The sequence below is a fragment of the Macaca fascicularis genome, chromosome 6 (genome assembly GCF_037993035.2).
Source record: "Macaca fascicularis isolate 582-1 chromosome 6, T2T-MFA8v1.1".
Taxonomy (NCBI): Eukaryota; Metazoa; Chordata; class Mammalia; order Primates; family Cercopithecidae; genus Macaca; species Macaca fascicularis.
In genome coordinates, this window is record NC_088380.1 from 154,906,645 (window position 1) to 154,930,680 (window position 24,036).

Sequence of the window (24,036 nt, forward strand, 5' to 3'; positions counted from 1 at the left end):
AATATAGCTACAGATTCCCCATTTCTTTAACCCCGCCTCTTGAGAGAAGTAGTACCTTGCCAAAGGAAAGTGCACTGTACAAAAGAAAGAACAATAAGTAAATGGCTGATCCGATGTCTGCTCTCATATTTATGGCTATCTGGGTATCTGGAGGCATATTATTTCATGATTCTGAATCTCACTCCCTTCATTGGAGAAATGGAGACAGTTCTCTGAGCTGCTGACTTCACAGACGATTGAGAACTGCTAGATATAAAAATATTTTTATCTTAAGTTGAATACAAGGGATTCATTTTATTTTATTTTATTTTATTTTATTTTGAGACGGAGTCTCGCTCTATAGCCCAGGCTGGAGTGCAGTGGCCGGATCTCAGCTCACTGCAAGCTCCGCCTCCCGGGTTCACGCCATTCTCCTGTCTCAGCCTCCCGAGTAGCTGGGACTACAGGCGCCCGCCACCTCGCCCGGCTAGTTTTTTGTACTTTTTAGTAGAGACGGGGTTTCACCGTGTTAGCCAGGATGGTCTCGATCTCCTGACCTCGTGGTCCGCCCGTCTCGGCCTCCCAAAGTGCTGGGATTACAGGCTTGAGCCACCGCGCCCGGCCGGATTCATTTTAATATTCTTATTACTGGCTTTAGTTTTGTTGTTGCTACTCTGCTCAAATGCTGTCTGAATTTTTAAATAATTTCCCCTTGCCTCTACGTGCATCCCTTCCCTTCTCCTGGCCACCATTTGGCCAGCTTTCAAGGAGAGAATAGTGACAAACCTTGTTTTCTCCATCTCACCTGACCCCAGACCTACATTGCAGTTCATGTACTACTTTATCCTTCTTAGGACGCTATAAGCAAGGCCTAGAACATGAGGATAGGACTCCCTGATATCCTGCTTTTTAATCCTGGAAAAATATTTAAAAGAAAAAGGCGCTCCTCAGGTCATATGCTTAAAAGCATAAAATCTGAATATAATCCTTCATCTATAGGTAAGGCACGGTAGATAAGGCACTTTCAGATTTCAGTCACTGAATCCCTGCAAACTGCTATGGAATGTTGTTATCTTTATTGCACAGAAGGTTAATCTGAGGCTCAGAGAGTCCAGGTAATTTGTTTAAAGTTACAACGGTAGGAAGTAAATCAGACAGGATTTTGACCTTATTGATTTGGGTCTAAATACAATTTTCTTTTATCTCCACTTAAATTCCTTAGTTTTTCAAAGACCAAAGATTCCTTAGATAATATGAAGAAAGTTACCCCTTTCAAGAAATTTTTTAAAAATTATGTGATGTGAACAATTAGGCTCATGGAGTACTTGAAATTCATCCATAGACCTTATAGGTTTTTAAGAATTAAGAAATTCTTAGCAAACTATCGCAAGAACAGAAAACCAAATTCCGCATGTTCTCACTCATAGGTGGGAATTGAACAATGAGATCACCTGGACACAGGAAGGGGATCATCACACACCCGGTCCTATTGTGGGGAGGGGGGAGGGGGGAAGGGATAGCATTAGGAGATATACCTAATGTAAATGACGAGTTAATGGGTGCAGCACACCAACATGGCACATGTATACATATGTAACAAACTTGCATGTTGTGCACATGTGCCCTAGAACTTAAAGTATAATAAAAAAAAAAAAAAGAAAAATTAAGAATTCTTGTTTAAGCAATAAATATAACTGCCCAGGAATTCCATTACTATGTATACCTTATCTGCAGCCCAGAATCCTTCAATTCCTCTTTCTTGTAAATGTCAGAGCCTAAATTATCCATAAAATTTTCTTCAACATTTTCATCAATTTATAGACCCATAACAAGTGCTCTATTTAAGGGAACTTTAGAGTAAGAAACTGAAATGATGAAAATATTAAGAAAACATGCCTCAGGATAGTTTGTTTGGTTAAGGGAGCTGGGAGTATATATTATAAAGAAGGATCAGGTTATCTGAGGCAAAAGGAAACAATATTCGTTTCCAAGGTTTTAGAGAAAGTTATAGGAGAGCAATTTCAACTTAAGCAATGCCAAAAGACAAATTGCACTGCTTTGATAGATAATGAGTTTCCCATTACCAAAAGCAAACAAGTATGTGTCTGATTCATAATATTTCTCCAGTGAAAGGGTTAAAATTCATACTCCTTAAGATTCATTCCAACCACAAAACTCAGACTGTATCATTTGTGTCTTGTTATATTTTTCCCCAAGTCATATTACTGGTACTCAATATAGTCAAACATCTCTCTCGGATCTATTTCTCGCATCTGTAAATGCGAGATCACCTTTAGACCAGATGATCTCCAAGTTTATTTCCAACATTCTTTATGAACTATATCAGTGAATGAAATGTGACAGGATAGGTCCAGGGCTAGGGGACAAATCTGGAGCAGAAGAGAGACAGCCTGGACGATACCTACTGAAAATGAAAATAGTTGAATGCAGATCCCAGATCCTCCCTCTAAATGCAGTTTGGTTTGATACCAAATGTCCTGCGCGTTGGTCCTTATTTATTTTCTTATTGTAACTGAGAACTTCCTCATTGTTGAAGCATCCTCTGATCTGTTTTAGGATACGCCAAACAAATACACACATCCGCAGTACAGGGAAGTGTGAGGAGAGCAGCACCCCAGAAACAACCGCTGCCAGCAAGCCCGCATCTGTAAGTACAGAAGTAGACTGGCCTCCATGGTTACGCTGTGAGGAGTAGTGGGTTCTGGTTTTGTTCTCTTCCATTGAGTAACGACATTTATCTGGCCAGAGAGGTAACACTAGGTCAGGTGACCCAGAATTGGTCACATTTTCACTATAAGGATAATTAAGTAATTACTGAAATAAGTGGAAATAATGCAGCAGTTAATATTTTGAACTATTTAATGGATTCATTAATCGATTGTTTATGAGCAATGTCTCCAATATAACGTTTCTTATTTCAGGATAGGTTTTATCTTCTGTGATCTACAATACGAAGATGAGACAGAGACCAAGAGAGGTCAGAGTGTGACAGAGTTGGATTTAAACAATTTCTATATAATGCCCATATTCTTGAACTTTGCATTGTATTAAATTATTTCCCAGCATTAAAAGTTGACCAATTTCATTTAAACTCCTGAAAGGATGTTTCAACATGCATTACTGAATTTGACATTCTCCCTGGTGGCTATTTAAATAGTCATCCTCAGGGAGATGGTATATAACATGAAAAAATAGGAATTTTCAAATAAGAGAAAAATATTTTGTTTTGGGATAAATGTCAGTGCAAAGTTCAGTTTTTGCTGTGCTTCCTATATGAGACTCTTGGCAAATCACATAAATACTCTAAACCAAATATCCCAATGAACTATGAAAATATTCAATAAAGACTGACTTTTATACATTTGGCACAATGTCTGAAAAATTAATGTCACTATTATTACTATGCCTAAGACCAAAGTATGAATTTAGAAAAAGAGAAGAGTCCAAAGTATGAACTTAGATAAACAGACCATGGTAGAGTGCTTATTTATTTTTAATAAATTATTTTCAATTGTAGTTCGATAAAATTATATGTAATAAACAACATTTTAATGCATTATATTTAATAAAGCTATTGATTATCATTCACATTCTCTTTCCTCCATTCCACTGCCACAGAAAGCTTTGGCAATAATGGAATCAGAAACCGTTCAGCCAGATTTGAAAATCTTAATCAAGCAATACTAGATAAGGCCATATTAAAAACGTCTACCCCACAATCTTTGTTATGGGAAACTGTGAAAACAAGATTCGTAAGCTAGAGTCTTCCTGGTTTCACATCAGCAGCTGAAAGCAGCGTAGAGGAAGCTGAGGACTGGAATGAAATCAGAAGGCCTTATCTTTCTCATGTGGGCTTGACAAAGTTATTTACCACCCATTTAAAGACCTCTATTCTGGTTCTTTACCAGAATCCATGAAAAGAGAATTTAAACTTTAACCCTAGTCCCTGTATTGTGTTTGCTGTCTTATTATATAGAAATTCTTAGTAGTTTGCTCCCATTTTATTGACAGAATATACTGTTCCCCCTCCTCACAAACTCACCTTTACATATATCTCAGGAGACGAAGGTCAAAATAGCTTTATGCCAGTCCAATAGACCACACCTTAGACCACACTTCCCTGTAACTCTCATCCTGTGTAGGCAACTTGAAAAAACTACTTTATAAAGAATTTGCCATAGGTTTATACTGGTAAGATGTATTTCTTTAAATAATGAAGAGTCTTGCCGGGGCTCGGCACACAAGGTGTTGTAAAAGAGTGCCGTTCTTCCATTTCTGGGTGTGTGCTTTCCACTGGAGTTGCATAGCAGACATTAATAATGACAAAAGTTATTGTGGTGTTAGTTAACGAAACAAAAACTGAAAGTGTCCTGGACACAGGTGGAACTTCAGGTCCCTGTGTAACATTCAAGGGTATGATCTTGGGTACAGGTGGTACAGACTGGTCATGGCCTAGCATTGTTCTGATGACTAGTAAGGATGTAAATACTGGGGTTGAAGCCTCTTGTCTGAACTTTATTTCTGGGTGGAAGTTTCTCTAAGAAAGTCTGGAATCTCAAGAATAGAATAACAGTCCAGGCAGTCACAACTTTCCTGGAAAAGTACGTTGAGTATCTTGGAACCCACACTTTTGTTGCTAAATACATAATACTTCCTATTATGCAATAACTATTATACAGTAACTACTAAGATTTACATAGGTCTTTAGAGTTTTACATACATTTTCTGTTTGTTTCCTTCCAACAGTCATTTGATTAGGGCAGGGATCACTGTTTTTCCCACTTTACAGAAAATCATCTTGGGGGAAACTGTCACTTACTAAAGTCCCTCAGTATAATACATTGGGTTCAATGTAGATATCCTGACTTCATTTCCAATGCTCTACTACCATTCCTTAGTTGTCAGGAGATTCTGAAAACTAAGTGCTCTCGAGAAGGCATTATCTCAAAAGATGATTTGCTAGATTGGAAGGAAATTTCTATATTAAGAAAAATACCAATATTATTTTGTGAGATAAATAAATGACTATTCTTATCTCTATTTCTCAACAATTTCCCAAGTCTATGGACATCTTGCATTCTACGTTATTATTATGTATTTTGATAGGTTCACTTGAAAATTCTTATCTATATCCGTCAATTTCATGACAGATTTTCAAGGATTCAGGAAGACCAAAGCTTGCTACTTTCAAACCAAAGAAATCTGCCTGGAGTTGATATAGGCAATAAAGTGGAGATTTGAGTTTGGAGTGACAGTGCTGTTCATGCCCCAGGTGGTACTAGTTGAAGATGTGCGGTTATGTGAAATAAAATTCCTGAGGCCCTCACCCCCTATAAGATTATTTTAAAAATATTAATTTAATGTTTTAAAGGTTGATTTCAAATATTTGGATGAGTCAGGCAAAGGAAGACAGCTGATTACATTCTAGTGGCCTACAACAAACTATAGTAGAAAAACATTCATGTTACAGGAATTGAATTCAAGTTATGACCTAAGATGACAGTGACAAGTTACTAAACTTCTCTGAAGCTCAATTTCCTCATCTGCAAAATGGTGCTAATTACACCTAGTTCTTTTTTTTATCAGCATGAAGGCTACATGTGATCAAACGCAGAATTGAGCCATGTTCATTTTTGTATCCACCTCAACACATTGTACATATGAGGTGCTCAATATTTGTTGTATCAAACAGGTTAAAATGTGAAACTGATTTTAAACTGTTACTTCTTTGCAGAATGCAGAATCTATGTATTTCTTTGATTAAGATGTAGCTATAAATATACAGCCCACATTTCTGCAATAGCTCTGGGTTCTAGTATCTAACCTACCCATCTTCTCTTCTAGGATGAATGATGGGAAGATTGTTGAAAGCCATGAGGGAAAAAGTAAACCCCAATTCTGAATCACCTACCTTCACCTCTGTATATACAAAGAATTCTTTGGAGCTTGTCTTATTTGCTATAGAAAACAATACAGAGCTGTTGGGAATAGACTCACTGATTTTCAGTCTTTTCCATCTCTTTCCTCCTAGACTCCGTAATCTGAGGGTATAAAGAAATTTCCACCAAGTCTCAGCCCTCAAAATGTCCTGATTACAATGCTGCCTGTCCAACTGCCTGTTCAATAAAAGCAAACTCAGCAGAACACCCTTTCTGAGGCTTCTTTGTCACTGTCTGGATAATAGATATTTGCTTTTACAGAAACTGAATAAACTCTACCCTTTTGTGTTTTTGTCTGGCTAAACCCATTGGTGGACAGAGAATGCTCACTTTATTCCTGCTTAAGTTGCTGTCATAGCTGAGAAAGACTGTCTAGAAGAGAGGTGGGGAGATAACGGGTTCCCAGCAGCCAACAGCTATACAAAGTTAAACTAGCTATAAATCAGCTTCATCTTAACTATTCATTACCATACCAGCTCCCCTTTCTACATTTTCATGAATGGGATAACTGCCTCTCAGTTATTTAGGTCCCATCCAAAGATACAAACCAGTAAGTTCTCATGTCTATTCATTAAGTTACATCTTGACAATTTCCTATATCACGGCCTTGTACACATAATCTGGGAAGAACTAAGAAAATTAATTACCAATTTGTGTAAGCCTCTAAAGTGGCAATCTCCAATAGAAATGTAATTTAAGCCATATATGCAGTTTTAAATTTTCTAGAGGTTACAAATAATTAATAATTATAAAATTATTAATTTCAATAATATATTTCATTTAGCTTAATATAGCAAAATGATTAATGTAATCAATATAAACTTTTAAATTTACTAAGTCTTTGATTTTGGTGTATATTTTACACTTCTAAGCCAGAAGGTTTACAATTGCATATATGCAATATTAAATTTTCTAGCGGCTACAAATAATTAATAATTATAAAATTAATTTCAATAATATATTTCATTTAGCTTAAGATAGCAAAACTACTACTATAATCAATATAAATTTTTAAATTTACTAAGTCTTTGATTTTAGTGTATATTTTATACCTTCTAAACCAGAAGGTGATAAATAATGCTGAGATGGGACTAAGGAAAGTCAAAACACTTCTGTCAACCCCACCTGTCCACTACTACCAAATACGTATTTTCTCTATATAACATGGTCTTCAGATTTCATTTTGCAGAGATCTATCCTTTCAAACTCCTTATTTTCTCATTTTATTAGTCCTCCTGAAGCCTTCCCATTTCTTTCAGGCATCAGAAATACCTAAGGATGTGGAGAAAAGAGAACGTTTACACACTCTTGATGAAAAGCTAAGATGGTCCACATCTCATTTTGGACCAGCCACATTTCAAGTACTCAAAAGATACATATGGATAGAGGTCACTGTATTAGGCAACACAGTGCTGCCGTGAGCTAATGGACGTGGGAAATCAGAGAAGGAATGCAGGCACTAGGTAGGGGTGGATGAAATGCTTGTAAACACCTTCCTCTATGCTAAAACCCTGTAAATCCCTAGTCTACCTAGTTGCTTTGTTCACTTGAAAATTCTGGGCTAATTCTGAATACACTCCATAGGGAGAAATTATATGGAAAATCCATTTTGCTGCAAGATGTTCTCAGCTCCGGAAGAACTAGCCTGATGTGACAGACTTACTTGGATTTGGGAAGTTAATTTGTTATTTTTCGCCTCTTTTTTTTTTTCTGTCTCTACTAGCTCAATTAAAATAGGATTTGGAGATCTTTTTCCTTTGTAACTGAGTGAAAATAAATTCTCCCTTATGCTGCATTCTTTTCTACGTTACATTAAGAAAAAAAGAAGAAGGGCCTATAAGTAATTTTTTCAAGCATGAGAAATACGTAGTAATTCCTATTGAATTATTATTATTATTATTAGGCAATTTCAGGATGTACAGGATGGGTTCTGAGTGCCTATGACATATGAGATTTTTTATCTTCTTCCTGTTCACTTCTAGGAAATCCAGAAAAACTCTTTTTCTGGCTAAAACATATGCTTTTCTGAGAAGGTGTTTTGTTATGTCATTTTGAATATTTGATTAGAATATAAACACAAATCCTTTATATTTATTTTATCATTATTAATATACTCAAAAGACATTCTTATCCCGTCCTTAAGACGTTACCAATTCTTGGTAATCACTCTGAGTACAGAGACAGAGTTTGGCTTAGAGATAGAGTGGGGTAGAGGATACAATAGTCTGGAATGGGATGAGACAAGGAAATGAGGAGAGGCCCAGTGACCTCAGGAGTAAGAATCAAAGGTGGAGGGTGGGGCGGGTGCAGAGGTCAGGGATAGAACAAGACCAAGGAAAATAAAGTTGAAAATAGAGTGAGGCTCATGGATTAGGGTTGAGAGTGTGAATGTGTAGAACGTATTACTTGGGATTTAAAAAGCTGAAAGTTGATTTTTTTGGGGTGGTATACAAACTAGGAGTGTTTATAAAATTGCATCTATGTCAAAATGGTAACAAATAAATTGATTTACTAAATATCAAGTAAACTAATCTTTGAGTTACTTAAGTTATATACTGATGGACAGGAGGTAAATGAAAACCAGGCCTATCTCACTGAGGCTTCAAAACTAGATCTAAAATTCTAAACCAGAAGGTGATAAATAATGCTGAGATGAGACTAAAGAAAGCCAAAATACTTCTGTCAGCCCACCTGTCCACTACTACCAAATACGTATTGTCTCTATATAACATGATCTTCAGATTTCATTTTGCATTAAGGGTTTTCAGAGATCTATCCCTTTCAAACTCCTTATTTTCTCATTTTATTAGTCCTCCTGAAGCCTTCCCATTTCTTTCAGGCATCAGAAATACCTAAGGATGTGGAGAAAAGAGAACGTTTACATACTCTTGATGAAAATATAAATTATTAAAAACCCTATGGAAAACAGTATGGAGACATCTCAAAAAACTAAAAATAGAACTACCATTTGACTCAGCAATTCCACTACTAAGCATCTGACCAAAGGAAAATAAATCATTATAGACATAAAGACACCTGCACTAGGATGTTTATCACAGCTCATTTCACAGTGGCAAAATCATGGAACCAACCTAAGTATCCATCAACAGTTGATTGGATTAAAATGTGGTATATATACACCACAGAATCCAATGCACCCATTAAAAGGAAGGAAATCTTGTCCTTTGCAGCAACATGGATGGAGTTGGAAGCCATCATCCTAAGTGAACTAACTCAGAAACAGAGAATCAAAGATTGTATATTCTCAGTTATAAGTGGCACTCATGGACAAAAAGACAGTTACTAAACTCCGAGAACTCCAAAAGGAGGGATGGGAGAAGGATGAGGGTTGAAGAATTACCTATTTGATATAATGTTCACCATTTGGGTGATAGGTACACTAGAAGCCTACCGTTATACAATATCCCCATATGATAACATGCACATTTACTCTTTGAATCTAAAATTAAAAATGAAACAAAACATCAAGTTACTTCTGGAACCAACAGCAGATAATTCTGTAGTTGATTTGTAATTCCTGTCATAAGCACAGGGCAGAAGTAACAAAGGCAGGAACACCAGGTATTTGCCATCCCACAATAGGGCAGATACTTAGGAACTGAGCAGAGCTAAGCTCAAATCCCGACTTTGTCACTCACTAACTCTATGACAACGAAAATGCTACTTTATCGCTCTGGGTCTTCATTTCTTCTATAAAAGGGGGCCTAATAATTTCTGCCTTACAGGTTACAATGAGGATTATATTATATAGTTTATCAATGCCACAAACTGAAGATCTCATATACATTAAGTGCTCAATAAATGCTTATCATTATTTAATATAAAAACAGTAAGTTGTCAGAATTTGCCTATTCAATAAACTCTCTAATTCAATTAATTTCCTTGTGATTTTTTCCGTTTTAACCTCAAAAATATCTTTGACACATACATTTTAAAAAATTATAATTTTAGAAAATACAAAAGTATGCATTGCTCCTAATTTTCTTGAAACATACCATTTTCTTCACCAGTTTTTAATCTTTTCCTTTAAATAAGCACTCATGTCCTGTGGATATCTTGGATCAGGATTTGCTATTGTTTATTTGTACCTAGTTTTCACTCTAATAAAATGGATTAGGTACTATAACACAGTATTAAAGAAAGAAAAAAAAAAGAAATAAACTAAAGAGAGCACTTGTCTAGACTATAGATCTACAGACTTTTCCTGGGAAGAGCCAAATTGTAACTATTTCGGGTTTTGTGGAATATATAACCTCTTTTGTTGCTGCTATTGTATAAAGAAATGCAAATAAATTTATATTATGTAAACGTGTTCCCACAGCTATGTACCAATAAAACTCTATTTACAAAGACACATGGTGGGTTGGATCTGACCCTGGGGCTGTAGTTTCCCTGATGTAGAACAACTAGCTCAGCAATGGATGAATGTCTGGCTCTCATCCTTATTTGCAACTTGTCTTCTCTTTGCCCCTTTCCACACCTTCAAACACCAACAACATTCTTCATTTTATGATAATAACAGTGATAATTTTTAAAGTTCCACTTTTATATAAAACTTAATATGTACTCAAAATCAAGAAAAACACATAGAGAAGCTCACATTTGTACTCCAAATCTATGTGCTATTTTATGGATTGAATATTTTTCCCTCAAAATTTACAGGTTAAGCCCTAGCCCCCACAGTAACTCTATTTAGAGATAGAGCTATTAGGGGGTAATTAAAGTTAAATGGATTATAAAGGAAAGACCCTAATCTAACAGGATTGGTGTCCTTATAAAAAGAGGAAGAAACACCAGAGATCTCTCTCTGAACGTGCACAAGGAAAGGTCATTTGAAGATAGAGCAAAAAGGTAGCCACCTGCAAACCAGGATGAGAGCCTTCACCAGAAACAGAATTTTCTGGCACCTAGGTCTTGGACTTTTCATCTCCAGAGTGTAAGAAAATACATTGTTGTTGTTTAAGCCACCCAGCCTCTGGTATTTTGTTAGAGCAGCAGAGCTAACCAGTGTAGTTGTGGCCTTCTTGATTGACTTTGACCAAGGTTACTCTAATATCTAACCCAGTTAGATTGTGAATGAGTCCTCAAATGACACTCGCTGAGGACCTTACTAATGACGAGTGATGTCCCAAACAGTTCTTTTTGTAGAAAGAAGCAGAATAGGACATCCTGTTCTTTCCTGGGCACCATCCTGGCACAGAGATCCCCTTTTCTTTCCAGTACTGAAGTTAAGGATTTAAATAAATAGGATATGACAATAAATCATTCTTCAAGCATGAAGAGAGAACAGAGAGAAAGACTGTCACTTTTTGATAGGTGCCTGGAAAAAAACATCAATTAAAATATTTTTCTTTCGTGATGGAATTTTCATTTGACCGTGTAACAGTTTTTCTTGGATTATTTTGAGGGATGATGCGCTGTCTTTCTGCAGTTCATTCTAGGTACTTTATTTTAATTTGCTGTAGTGCTTTTAACTATTTCTCAAGTCTATGGACGTCTTGCATTCTACATTATTATTATTATTATTATTATTATTTTGAGATGGAGTTTCGCTCTTGTTGCCCAGGCTGGAGTAAAGTGGCACAATCTTGGCTCACTACAACCTCTGCCTCCCAGGTTCAAACGATTCTCATTTCAGCCTCCTGAGTAGCTGGGATTACAGGCGCATGCAACCACGCCTGGCTAATTTTTTGTAGTTTTAGTAGAGACAAGGTTTCACCATGTTGGCCAGGCTGGTCTTGAACTCGTGACCTAAGGTGATCCACCTGCCTTGGCCTCCCAAAGTGCTGGGATTACAGGCATGAGCCACCACTTGCGGCCTCTACCTTGTTTTTTAACATGGATTTTCTACCCTCTTTCTCACTTCAGCAGACTTTTGCAATATCCTTCTGCAATATACTTGTTTGTAATATGAGTAATTCACATTCTTAGTGGAACAAGGTAATGGAAGACTTTCAGAATAAAGCTGCATCTTTATTGAGATGAAAAAAAAATTAGTATAGAGTTTGGAGAGACAAAAATTCTAAAACGGAAGGAAAAAAGGGAAGAGAAGGACCAGGAATGGATAAAATGGTTATGCTAGGAAGAGGGGGCATGTGTAGAAGGGAAGGAGAACAACACAAGGGCTGTATCTTTTACAACTTGTTTGTTTTGAAATGACCTCTTCAAAGCACAAATCTATTCAATTTCCCAACTCAAATTGGTTGAAAAATCCTACTCAGCAGCCAAACTTCATAAGAACAAAGCAAAACTGGGCAAACCTGAAATCTGTGTATTCTCCTTGTCTTCGTCTTTCTCTTTCATCCTTCATGTAACCACAACATTTGATAAACATTCGGTTCCAGCTATCATCCGTCTTTCCTGATTGACTGCAACAGTTTTATAACAGATCTCAGTGCTATACTCTCTTCTACTTCATTACATTCTCCCCTGTGGTAATCACCTAAAGTTAGGATTTGATGGTGTTGTGCTTAAAACCTTGAAGTGGCTTCTTCTGACACACGAGTTCTCTGTTTACCTCTTCAGCCTCAACATTTATGTTGCTCTCCTTCCCATCTACACTTGAATGATTTTCTCAAAATTGTTTCTATATGTCCCCTCTTCCTAACATAACCACGTTATCCATCCCTGTTCCTTCTCTTCCCCTTTTTCCTTCCACTGGACAAATTTTCTCTCTCCAAACTCTATACTATTTTATTCATCTCAGTAAAGATGCTGCTTTATTCTAAAAGTTTTCCATGACCCACTTCCCCATATGAATGTGAACTATTTATTCATTTGTTATGCTCCTATAACACCCTGTCCTTACACCTATATTGCACCTACATTACTGTTACTGTCTACTAGTTAGTTATTTACAAGTTGGTCTGTCTCAATGGAATGTGACTTCTTTAAAAAGCAAGACAGTTTATTATTGTTTTTATCACTACTGCTGATCGCAATGTTGGGCATGAAGCAATTGCTCATTAAAAGTGGTTGAGTAAACTTAGACCTTTAAGATAAAAATGTTAAAAGTGAGTAATATTTAGGACAGACAGTCTCAGCTCTGATCAGTAACATAAAGCCTCTACAAGGATAGAGAAGGGAACTTATTTTTCAAAGAACTTAGGGATTCTGCATTCTCTTCCAGGTACAAATTAAAAATTGTTAGCACTGATGGAAACAGCTGGCATTGTTGGAAATAAGCTAGTTCCATGAAATATGAACTTATGAAATTTTCCCATCTCTCCCTGAAGAAGGCTATAATCATGAGGTGGTTCTCAGAAATATTAGATAAGCTACAGCTAAAAAGGAGGGCAAAGAGTAGCATGACCCCAGAACAAGTATCCTGTTAAGTGTATTTTTTTTTTGTAATTAACCTTGTACTTTCAACTAATTAATTTTTTTTGTTTGCTAAGTATGTAATGTGTAGTTAACAAAGATCTCAATCAGGAAAAGGTATTTCTTTAAGGCTGATAAAATCCTGGAGTGATAGAACTGGCAGAGACTTAGAGATAATTTATCCAATATCCTTAATATATGGAGAGCCTGAAGCAGAGAGGAACAGTGATTTTCTGAGCAAACCTAAATGACTATAAATCAGAAATAAAAATTTAAGTGACTGGCTTGTAATCTCATGTTCTTTATACCACATCCTTTAGCCTCATGAATCCCAGTCATGTGTTCTCTGTATAAATAATATTGTCTATCTGATTGTGTTTTCAGGCAAAAGGAACGGAATTTGTATTCAGTGATCTTAGAAAGTTGTCGATTATCTGCAGAAATGGTCACTTCTGTTTATTTATAGAGTATTTCAACTTTATATCTACAGAATATTAGGTAGAAGAAAGTACACTTGTAGATTTAATCCACATATAGCAATGGGGTTAGTGATAAAAAGTAAATTCCAATGCCTTGACTTACATGAAAGAAATCCATAGGGTCAGTTATACAATGAAAGGTTGTCAGCCATTATATTCTTACTTTGGAATCAGCTTTGTTCCTATAGTTTTAAGTAAAAAAAGTTGCCAGAAATTGTATTGCTACGATCTCTAAAAGTGAGAGATCTCTTAAACATATTTGCTTATGTTCTAGCCTTTGTTTATAGAACAGGCATTGAGGAGTTGAACAGGAAATGTCACATCATTCTTTACCCAGGAGCTATTCCTATACACTCAGAAGAAGCAGCTGGATGAGCTCCAGGTGTAAGGGTTTACTCCAGAACTTCTGGTAGGGATGCTTACCTCAGATTAGCTGTCTTAGTTCATTTTGTTTTGCTATACAGAATATTTGAGGCTAGGTAAATTATAAAGAAAAGAGGTTTTTTAGCTCATTGTTCTGCAAGCTAAGTTCAAGAGCATAGCACCACATCTGACTGGCTTCTGGTGAGGCTACATTCTGGGTCAAAACACGGTGGAGAAGCATAAAAGTGAGTGGCATGTTCAAAGAGATCTCATGGCAAGAGAGCAAGGAAGAGAGACAATCTAGGAAGCTGAACTCAATTTTATAACACCTTCTTTCTGGTAACTAATCCAGTTCTTCAATAGTGAGAACCCACTCACTCCCAAGGGAGGACATTAAACTATTCATGAGAAATGCGTATATTTTGGGGTCCTCCAAGGCCCAAACACCTCCCACTAGGCCTCACCTCCCAACATTTCCACATTAGAGATCAAATTTGCAACATGTTGAAATGCCACGTGGCTTGGCATGTGGTTTTCCTTGACAAATGAAGCAAATACCCTATCTTGAGTTAACAAACAATCATCATTGAAAATGTCGGTCTTGGATGTGGGAGGTACCCTGCCTTGTGTGTGTATTTATACCTGTATGGGATAGACCACTCGTCTCTCCCTGGACTCCTTGGCTCAGAGCAGCATATCTCCATCATTGGCATTTATCATCATTATGAAAGGCTTCACTGCTTTTGCCATCCTTGCTCTAGCAGCCACTGCCTGGGCTACCTCTCTATCTGGCAAGTCAGGATTTCTTTCCAATAGTCACGCATTTATGTTAACTGTAATATATTCAGCCTTCATTAAATTATAAACGTTAATAACTAGAGAAAATTTAGAAGGCATCTGTTTGAATTGACCTGATTAACAAAAGTGAGATGGGTCAGATCTTTAGTGTAAGGAAGAGAGACTGAGGAGAGGAATAAAAGGATTGTGGCTGTATGTTCCATTCCTGATCAGGATCCCTCAGGTCCTTTCAGAAACGACCTATAAAGCTTTGGGACCATAACCCATCCCAACATATTCGGGGAATGCCCACAGGAACTCCTGGATATCTGTGACAGCCCTTTCTTAATAAGCAGAGCTTTCCTTACTGGATTTTTTTAAAAATCAGAGCCACATACATCTCTATCTTGATCCTGAGTTTGGACTTTCATAAAGAAATGGCCTCTTTTAGGGCTGGGCTGGGCAAGGATTATTGCTGGGAAGTGGGTTTTGGTTACCGTGAACAATGGGGATCTAGCTTTGCACTTCTAACTGTGCAATTTGTTCTTTCTCCAACTCCTCCTCTTCAATTGACTCTTGCTTCGCTCTCTTCTGGTGATCAAACAAAAGGGACAAAGGTGAGTGCAACTGTCTCTGTGTGGTCTTTATAAAAATGAAGTCATAGTGAAAGTGCAAATAGAGCTGTGAAAGCAGCTAAACTGGCTCACAGTGGACTCGCGTAATTCCTCTGGAGGTAAAAATATGTCTGCTCTGCACCCTCCTGGTGGTATTTCCTTCTCTGAAGCTTGCACAAGGAACATCTTTGTAAAAGAACTGCAGATAAAGTAAACTTTTATCTTTGTATGGCATTTTAAATTTTCTGAGCATTTTTCACATTCCTTATTCCTTTAGACTTTCATTAGAACCCTTAAAGGAGAGATTGATATTTCCTTGTTAAACAAAAAATTCCCTTATTATTTAGGGCATGTTCTGGTCTGTTTATTTCTGTAGCACAACACCCGGTTCATAGATCTTCCAGATGTGTTCATTGAAAAGCTGAAGAGGCTAGTTCTCTTTCCACTTCCTTCCCCTTCACCATCTTGATACAAGAATAGAATTTAAGAATGGGAATACAGGACATTATTTTTTGTTCCAACTGCAGGTGAACTGTTCCAGATACATTAAAGGCTTAAAGACTGCATGCCCAAGAGACTGGAGACCAATATGTGGCACAGATCAGAAAACTTACAGTAATGAATGCACATTGTGCATGGTAAACCAGTAAGTGTTACACTCAATTTGAAGCCCCATCTCTTCTTTTTTTATGATTACAAAGCCCGCACTGCCAAAATCCTCTTGGTCTTCCCAAATGCCACTTTTTGTGTGCTTCTTCAATACCCCATGGACATTGCTCTGTTAAAGTTATGAAAAAGAAAAGCTTAGCTATATCGCTAAAGAAATATACATATACGTGTATATGTGGATTTACGTATGTAAATATATATATGTGTGTGTGTGTACTTGTTAGAAGTAATGGCAAAAACTGCAATTACTTTTGTACATATATATACACACACATATTATATATATACACACACACATATATATATAATATATTTGTTATTCAACCAAATTCTCATTCACATTATACGCTATCTTTGGGGTATTAGCTGTTACCTATAAGCATTTGATACCCATATTACATTTAAGGAAACAGTCTCAAGCAGGAAATATATATTGGTCACATTTTCATGAATCTCCTACACTTTTCTTCCTCCACAGGAGAATTTTGAGGATAGCTATTTCTATTTAGGCTGTTAGCCATAGACACATAAAGCCTTGTGAATTTATATGGAAATCTATGACTTTGATCTATCCTTAAGAACTTGTGTTTCCTCTCATGATCATCCAGAAAAGTTGAGGGAAGAGAATGATAGTACAAATGAATAGTTGGAATCAGCATATCCCCAACACTACTAGCCCTACAAGTTTAATATTAAGTCTTTACTTTTAACAAGATCTGAGACTTTAGAAGAATGAAACAATGATTATTACCAGCCTTCCAGTAGTATGAATTCAATACTTTGTGATTCGTGGTTAAAATCATGGGCTTTGGTGTCAAACATTCAGATTAAAATCCAGACGCCAATTTGTAGATTATGCAAATACCCAAGTCACTACAAGCTTCAGTGTTCTTATCTCTAAGACAGAAATTATAATAGAATTTAGGATTCACTGTGATAAAGCATGCCAAATCTTAGCTAAGCGGCCAACACAGAGTGCCTTATAGAAGTATGCTCCTTTTTTCTTATATTTTTCTTCCTTCTTTTCTCCTGTTTTCTAGTCCTTTTGAAAATTTAAAGTCAAGTATAACAGCAAGTGTTATCCAGAATAAGGTCTCTCAGTACATGTTAGCTCATATGGTAATGCAACCAGAAGAGATTAAAATTATGTTATCTAACATCCTGTTTTTAGAGAGCAGAAATCTAATATTTAGAAAGAAGTGACTATACCAAAATCATATAGACTTTAAGTGGCAGAAAAAGATTTGGGCGTATTTTCTTTTTCTTAATTCCAAAGTTAAGAATGTTTTCACACTATATTATGCCTTGGATTCTCATCGAATATTCACAGGATTTTTAAAAAAATGCTCAATCTACTCTTAGTGTTGATTTTATGTTCTTATATTCTTACTTGATTCAAAAGTGTTCATATATCAAAGATGTTTACCATCAATATTAACCAACTGGGATAGTAATTCAGCAAGAACTTCTCATTCTCAGTCTAGGTCAGACAACAAAGAAATAACATATGACTATTTTACTCTGTAGACTATGAAATCTCAAATTATAGCATTATGCATTCAATAAAATATTCTCTTCCAGAGATCAAGAATTTCAACCCAGAAAACTTCATGAAGGTGAATGTGTAAGTATATGCAGAAATTTTATTTATTCTTAATGTAAAATGTTACAATATGCCTCACTTTCATAGAAAACAACTATTTAAAAATACATATTCTAAAAATTACGTATGACTATTTATATTCATAGATAAGGCATTTGGCCAACCTAAGCAGATCTGAAATATAGCAGAGGAAGGGTTCACAAAACTAACTCATAGCCCTTAATTGGAATATATTGCTATCCATGTAGTTATTTTCTAACATTGCAATCAACTAAAAGGTGATGATTTCAAGGAAAATTAGGAACTCAAAGACACTCTTATAACAATAAAAAACTTATAAATAAAGTATGAAAAAATTAAAAACAAGTGTAGACACAATTAATTCAGGGGTAAAAAGCTATGTGTGTGGAGTGTCAATAATTCTAATGGAGTTTAAAATGTGATATAAGATAATTATAAACATGGGGATGTGACAATAAAGACAGTTTATTTTTAGGATGGGCACCTAACCGAATTTGATGGGTGAGAGAGAGAAGTATCATTATGAAACTGTTTTAAAAGTAGTTAAAATGACATTTAAAGAAGGAGTGGGAGTTGTCCTGATGCATACAGTTGGCAAAGGTCAGGCAAGATAGGAAAACAGCAAGAGCAAAAGCACAAAGGTATCCAGGGGCAGGAAATACTTGGGAACTCAGTCCTGAGGTTTAATTAGAGTAAGATGAGGAAGACATTGTAGACAAACCTGAAGAGATAAGCATGAGTCAGGTGAGGATTATCTCCTCATGGAGAATCAGTTAAGTATTTGAAGAGTAAGATCTATTTTGCTTTTTAAAAGATCAGTCTGGCATCAGTATGGAGAGTGACTGAAACCTCAGATAAGCATAGAGAATGGGCAGAGAATTGGCAGAAAATTGGGGTCGTTTGAACAAGACATATTGAGGGCGTGAATAAAGTGGATGACAGCATGATGAGGAGAGGACTGACTCAGAAATGAAGTACCAGATGGAATCCACAAGGTGTATTCATCACTTAGATACAGGGAATTACTCAGAGGGAGGGCCTAAACTGGACTGAGCTGTCCCTAGCTGTGACAAGACTCCCAGCCTTGTGGAGACAGAGTATGTAAGCTGCAGCAGCTATATTTTTTGCATATGGAATTTTGGAATGAATGGTCTTTTAAGATCTTTTAAAAGTTTGTTTCCTATGATTTAATGATTTGAAAGATGAAACATTGTTTGTTTGTTTATTTCCGATGGGGCAGATTCAGTGTACCAGGTATTCTGAGGTGTGTACCATGGACTACAAACCTCACTGTGGATCCGATGGAAATGTATATTCCAACAGATGTATCTTTTGCAATGCTGTTGTGTAAGTGCTGAATTTAATGTATTATTTGCAAAACTAGCCTCTCACAGAAATAGCCAGAAACAATCTTTGTTCCTAACAGGCTAGATGCTACTATGAAGCATAAGACTGCGATTATTATCATAATACTTTACAAAAATAAAGAAAATAAAAGAAGAAAAGAGAGAGGAAAAGAGGAAGAAAATATATAAGGAAAAAAGTTGATGCTAAGAAAATAAAAAATTTGGTCAACATCACTAAGTGGCTGCTAACAGAAAAATTTACAGATTCTTTGGCTTCTGACTCTGGCTCTTACTACCATGAAAAGTCTCTTTTCTACCATGTTAAAGTTTAGTGATTAATTACTCATTTTTAATGCCATGTACTCATCTAGCTGGCTTAATCTAAAATATGAAACTTTTCATTTAATATTTCCAAAGCCATCCTTTTAAAAAATAATAATAATAACTTTTATTATAGGAGGAGCCAAGGTGCAATTTGGTTGAAAAATTATGGATTGTGCTGAAGATAACCAGTTTGTCATGGATGACTGAGGAGGCAAGCAATAATCTGGTACAAACATGGATTTGAGTCTTCAATAAAATATTCTCAGCAAGAAACTGACTATCAGGCCTGTCGGTGGATGTGATTCTTCTCTTAAGGGGAATATCTATGGTCATTTTCCTAAGCTAAAAATCATATGGAAAGATTCTCTCTATTTCTACACAAATTGGGAACTAGGTACTATACACATAATGGTGAGAGGAGAATATGCTCATATCATTTTTAAAAGACTCAATTGTTTTAAGTTAACATGAGTCAGAGGACGGACCTGTCCATTGGTCTCATATTATCTTTGGCACACTAATGAAGAGTGAAAAATTTAGATTTGGAGAAAGTGAGAATCCAAAATACTATACACTAATCAGAACAGACCAGTAATAACATAAATTTTAGGTGTCATCATTTAAAGAGGACTCAGTCACATATGGAAACATGCAGAAGAAGGCATTATGTTGAAAGGACGGGGACATTAAAAACAAGATCTGATTGATTAAATGTTGAAGTCACTGAAAAGGCCTCAGGAAAATATGATGGAGGTGGGAAAGATGAGGATATATTCAAAACCATCATGAGAGAGAAACTCCAGAATTTTCTCATCTAGCATGCCATAGAAAGCACCCAGAGAATTAATTCAACTTGCTGAGAGAGATATTGCACCTTGAAAAAGAAAAGAATTTTCTAATAGTAAGTTTGGAACACAGTAATGCCCTATAAATTTAACTGTGGAGAGCACATGGTTTTTAAACACAGGTTGGTTAAATACATGCCAGATATGCTGGAGAGATGTGTGTGTGTGTGTGTCTGTGTGTGTGTGTGTGTGTATGTGTGTTCTAGCAACATGTATAGAAAAGTTATGAAGGGTAAAGCAATGTTTTGTGTGGGGAAAAGCAATACTAATGGGCAAAAGAGGAATCCATTTCATAAAGAAATTTTCAGACTAGTGAGAGAGACATACTTTTAAGGAGTTAATTACTATACAAGGTCACAAGGACCATACTATTAGACGTTTAATCAAGACAAAAAGAAAGATATGAGGTGGTAATGACATACTATATCAATCAGTCTACTTGTTTCTTGGTTGTAACAAAATACCACAGACTGCATGGCTTAAACAATGTAAATTTATTCTCTCAAAATTCTGGAGGTTGAAAAGTCCAAGATCAAGGTGCTGGTTAATTCAGTTCCTTGTGAAGCCTGTCTTCCTGGCTTGCAGATGGCTTTGTTCTCACTGTGTCCTCACATGATGTGGGTGATGGTGGGAAAAAGACAAGAAACAGAGACAGGAAAAAAAAAAAAAAGAGAAAGAGAGGGTTATCTTTTTTTCTTATACAAGGCCATCAATCCTATTAGATTGAGGGCCCACCATTATGTGACCTCATTTAACCTTAATAAAGTCCTAAAAGCCTTATCTCCAAATACAGTCACATTAGGGGTTAGAATTTCAATATGTGAATTTTGGGGAATACAATTCAGTTTATTGCAGCTAGGTTACTAGAGTGTTATTTTTATCTTTTTTTTATATGCATAAAGGATGGTACTTGGACAGGAGAAATGAAAGTATTCTATTATGAATTTCTTATACTGTAAGTAAAGTGATATCATACCATTTAGACTTACACAGTGAGAATACATATATTTTGGGATCTTAGTTAGAAACTAAGATTGTATATTTTTAAACCCTAAAACAACATTAAATAGCCAATAAGGGAAATAAAATGGAATAATAATAGAAAAAAACTAAAAAAGAAAAGAAAGAAACTTCAGTCCAAAGAAGGAAAAGAAAATAAAAAGGAAGTAACGAAGGAAAATAGGTTGGAGTAATGGAAAACAAGTGGCAAGATGATAGAATTAATGCAACTGTATTAGTCTCTATTAGTCAGGGTTCTCCAGAGAAACAGACTGATATATAATAATATATATAATATATAAATATATAATACATAAATAATAAAGACTGTGTGTGTGTGTGTGTGTGTGTGTGTATGTGTAGAGGGAGAGAGAAGAGACAGAGACACAGAGAGAGAGAGAGAGAGCGCAACAGAGTAGGAGATATAAGTCCCTGGCTCACACAATTATAGGGCTGGAAAGTCCAAAATCTGCAAGACAGAGCAGCAGGCTGGAAATCCCAGAGGTGTATTGACATTGCTACTCAACTCTGAAGGTGGCCTGGAAGCCGAATTTCCTCTTCTTTGAGGGCCGCAATTAGTCCATTTAGTGTTGCTTATAACAGAATACCTGAAACTAAGTAATTTATAAAGAAAAAAATTACTGGGAACCCTGCACAGGGCTACTGTACAGCACACTGAGATTCATTCCCAGCCCCCAACCACTCTAGGGGAATGATTGAGTTAAACTGGCAAGGAGCAACCTGTTCTGACGATAGGCTTCTGGAATCCTGGTGGGACAAGACCCCTCAACCACCTTGGACATTTGAGTTGGCAGAGAGAGCTGCTTAGTGAAGTGTTAGGGGCAGCACTCCACTTGGTGTAGATCCCAGAGGGTTTGGTGTGGGAGCATCTGTAGTGGAGCTTGTCCAGGGATGCCCATACCCCTAGGCTCAACTTGCTCCTGTAGGAGACTTTAGCCCTGGGGGAACTGCCAGACCTAAACTCTGCAGGGAGGTATTGCTCATCAGACAGGACCAGTCAACCTGAGCACCTTTTAGTCTGCTGGCCTTACCTTGGGGTCCCAGCCTTGCTGTGTCTGTTTGCAGTGCAGACTTTGGTGCCCTGGAGACCCTCAACATAGCTCTTGTACTGGCAGACTGCACCTGACCAGGACAGCAGTCTCTGTAGACATGCACCAGCCTGCCTGCTCCCTTCCCCCACTGTAGTTTCCCCAAGGTCCACAGCCACACCCCACATTGCTTTATTGGTATCCCCTAGCACCATTCTGCAGCTGATGAGCAAGCACCCTGCCATGTTGTTGCTGCCACTACTGCTGGCACATGAGAACAATGACAGGTCCTGCCACCTTCACCTTACAAATTGCTTTGGCTATCACCACAAATCAGGGTGTGGTGACCAGTGGTCTGGAAGCACTTTGATCCCCATCCCCAGCATAATGAATTTCTAACCTCAAGGAGCCAGAGAACAAAGTTGGGGCCTGATAACAGTCCCCCAGAGTTAGAGCAGAAAATCCAGCAGTTGGTAGCTGAGCCTTTGCCCCCTAAAATCTTCCAATAATGAAGCCATGAGACTGAATCCAATTTATACACACAATCAAACCCTCAAAGTCATAAAATAGAATAGAAGAAAAAAAAATTCCAAGGGACAGCAGCTTCAAAGATTAAAGAAATGTCAGCCCACACAAGTAAGAAAGAACCAGCACAAGAACTCTGACAACTCAAAAAGCCAGACTGCCTTCTTTCCTACAAACGACTGAACCAGTTCTATAGCAAATGTTCTTACCCAGGCAGAGATGGCTGAAATGACACAAATAAAATTCAGAATATGGATAAAAAGGGAGATCATTGAGATGCAGGAGTATGTTGAAACTCAATCCAAGAAAGCTAAGAATCACAATAAAACAATGTAGCAGCTGACAGACAAAATATCTTGTATAGAAAAGAGCATAACCAACCTCATAGAGTTAAAAATATACTACAATAATTTCATAATGCAATCACAAGTATTAATAGCAGAATAGACCAAGCTGAGGGAAAAAAAAATCTCAGAACTTCAAGACTGGCTTTCTGAAATAAGACAGTCAGACAAGAATAGAGAAACAAGAAAAAAAAAGGAATAAAAAAAAACTCTGAGAAATATGGGATTACAAAGAGACCAAATCTACAACAGATTGGTGTCCCTGAAATAAATGGAGAGAATGGAAACAACTTGGAAAACATATTTCAGGATATCATCCATGAGAACTTCCCCAACCTGGCTAGAGAGGCCAATATTTAAATTCAAGAAATGCAGAGAATATCAGTAAGATACTTTGCAAGAATATCATCCTCAAGACAGATAATCATCAAATTTTCCAATTTCAAAAATAGAAGAAAAAATATTAAAGGAAGCTAGAGAGAAAGGGCACGCCACGTATAAAGGAAGGCCCATCAGACTAACAGCCGACCTTTTAGCAGAAACCCTATAAGACAGAACAGATAGTGGGCCAATATTCAACATTCTTAAAGAAAGGAAAATTTCAACCAAGAATTTCATATTTGGCCAAGCTAGGCTTCATAAGCAAAGAAGAAATGAGATCCTTTTCACAGAAGCAAATGATGAGGCAATTTGGTATCACCAGACCTGCCTTATAAGAGCTTCTGAAGGAAGCATTAAATATGGAAAGGAAAGACCATTACCAGTCACCACAAAAACATACTTAAGTATACAGACCAA

At 36.7% G+C, this 24,036-nt stretch overlaps 1 protein-coding gene and 1 pseudogene across 4 annotated transcripts in view; both read left to right on the forward strand.

Annotated features, from left to right (window-relative positions):
• The window catches only part of SPINK5 (serine peptidase inhibitor Kazal type 5), a 74,110-nt gene extending 67,867 nt beyond the window's left edge, over positions 1-6,243 (forward strand). Inside the window, exons 33-35 of one of the 4 annotated variants that reach the window (XM_045394370.2) lie at positions 2,557-2,647; positions 2,922-2,977; positions 5,845-6,192. In XM_045394370.2, coding sequence (XP_045250305.2) covers positions 2,557-2,647; positions 2,922-2,942 — 112 coding nt within the window. In that variant the 3' untranslated portion in view covers positions 2,943-2,977; positions 5,845-6,192. Of the gene's footprint in view, positions 1-2,556; positions 2,648-2,921; positions 2,978-5,844 lie in introns of all 4 variants that reach the window. The other 3 variants (XM_065546943.1, XM_073995194.1, XM_005558174.4) reach the window with 3 other exon arrangements.
• Positions 6,244-14,784: 8,541 nt separating this feature from the next.
• On the forward strand, positions 14,785-19,655 carry LOC102134962 (double-headed protease inhibitor, submandibular gland-like; annotated as a pseudogene).
• Positions 19,656-24,036: the final 4,381 nt, after the last annotated feature.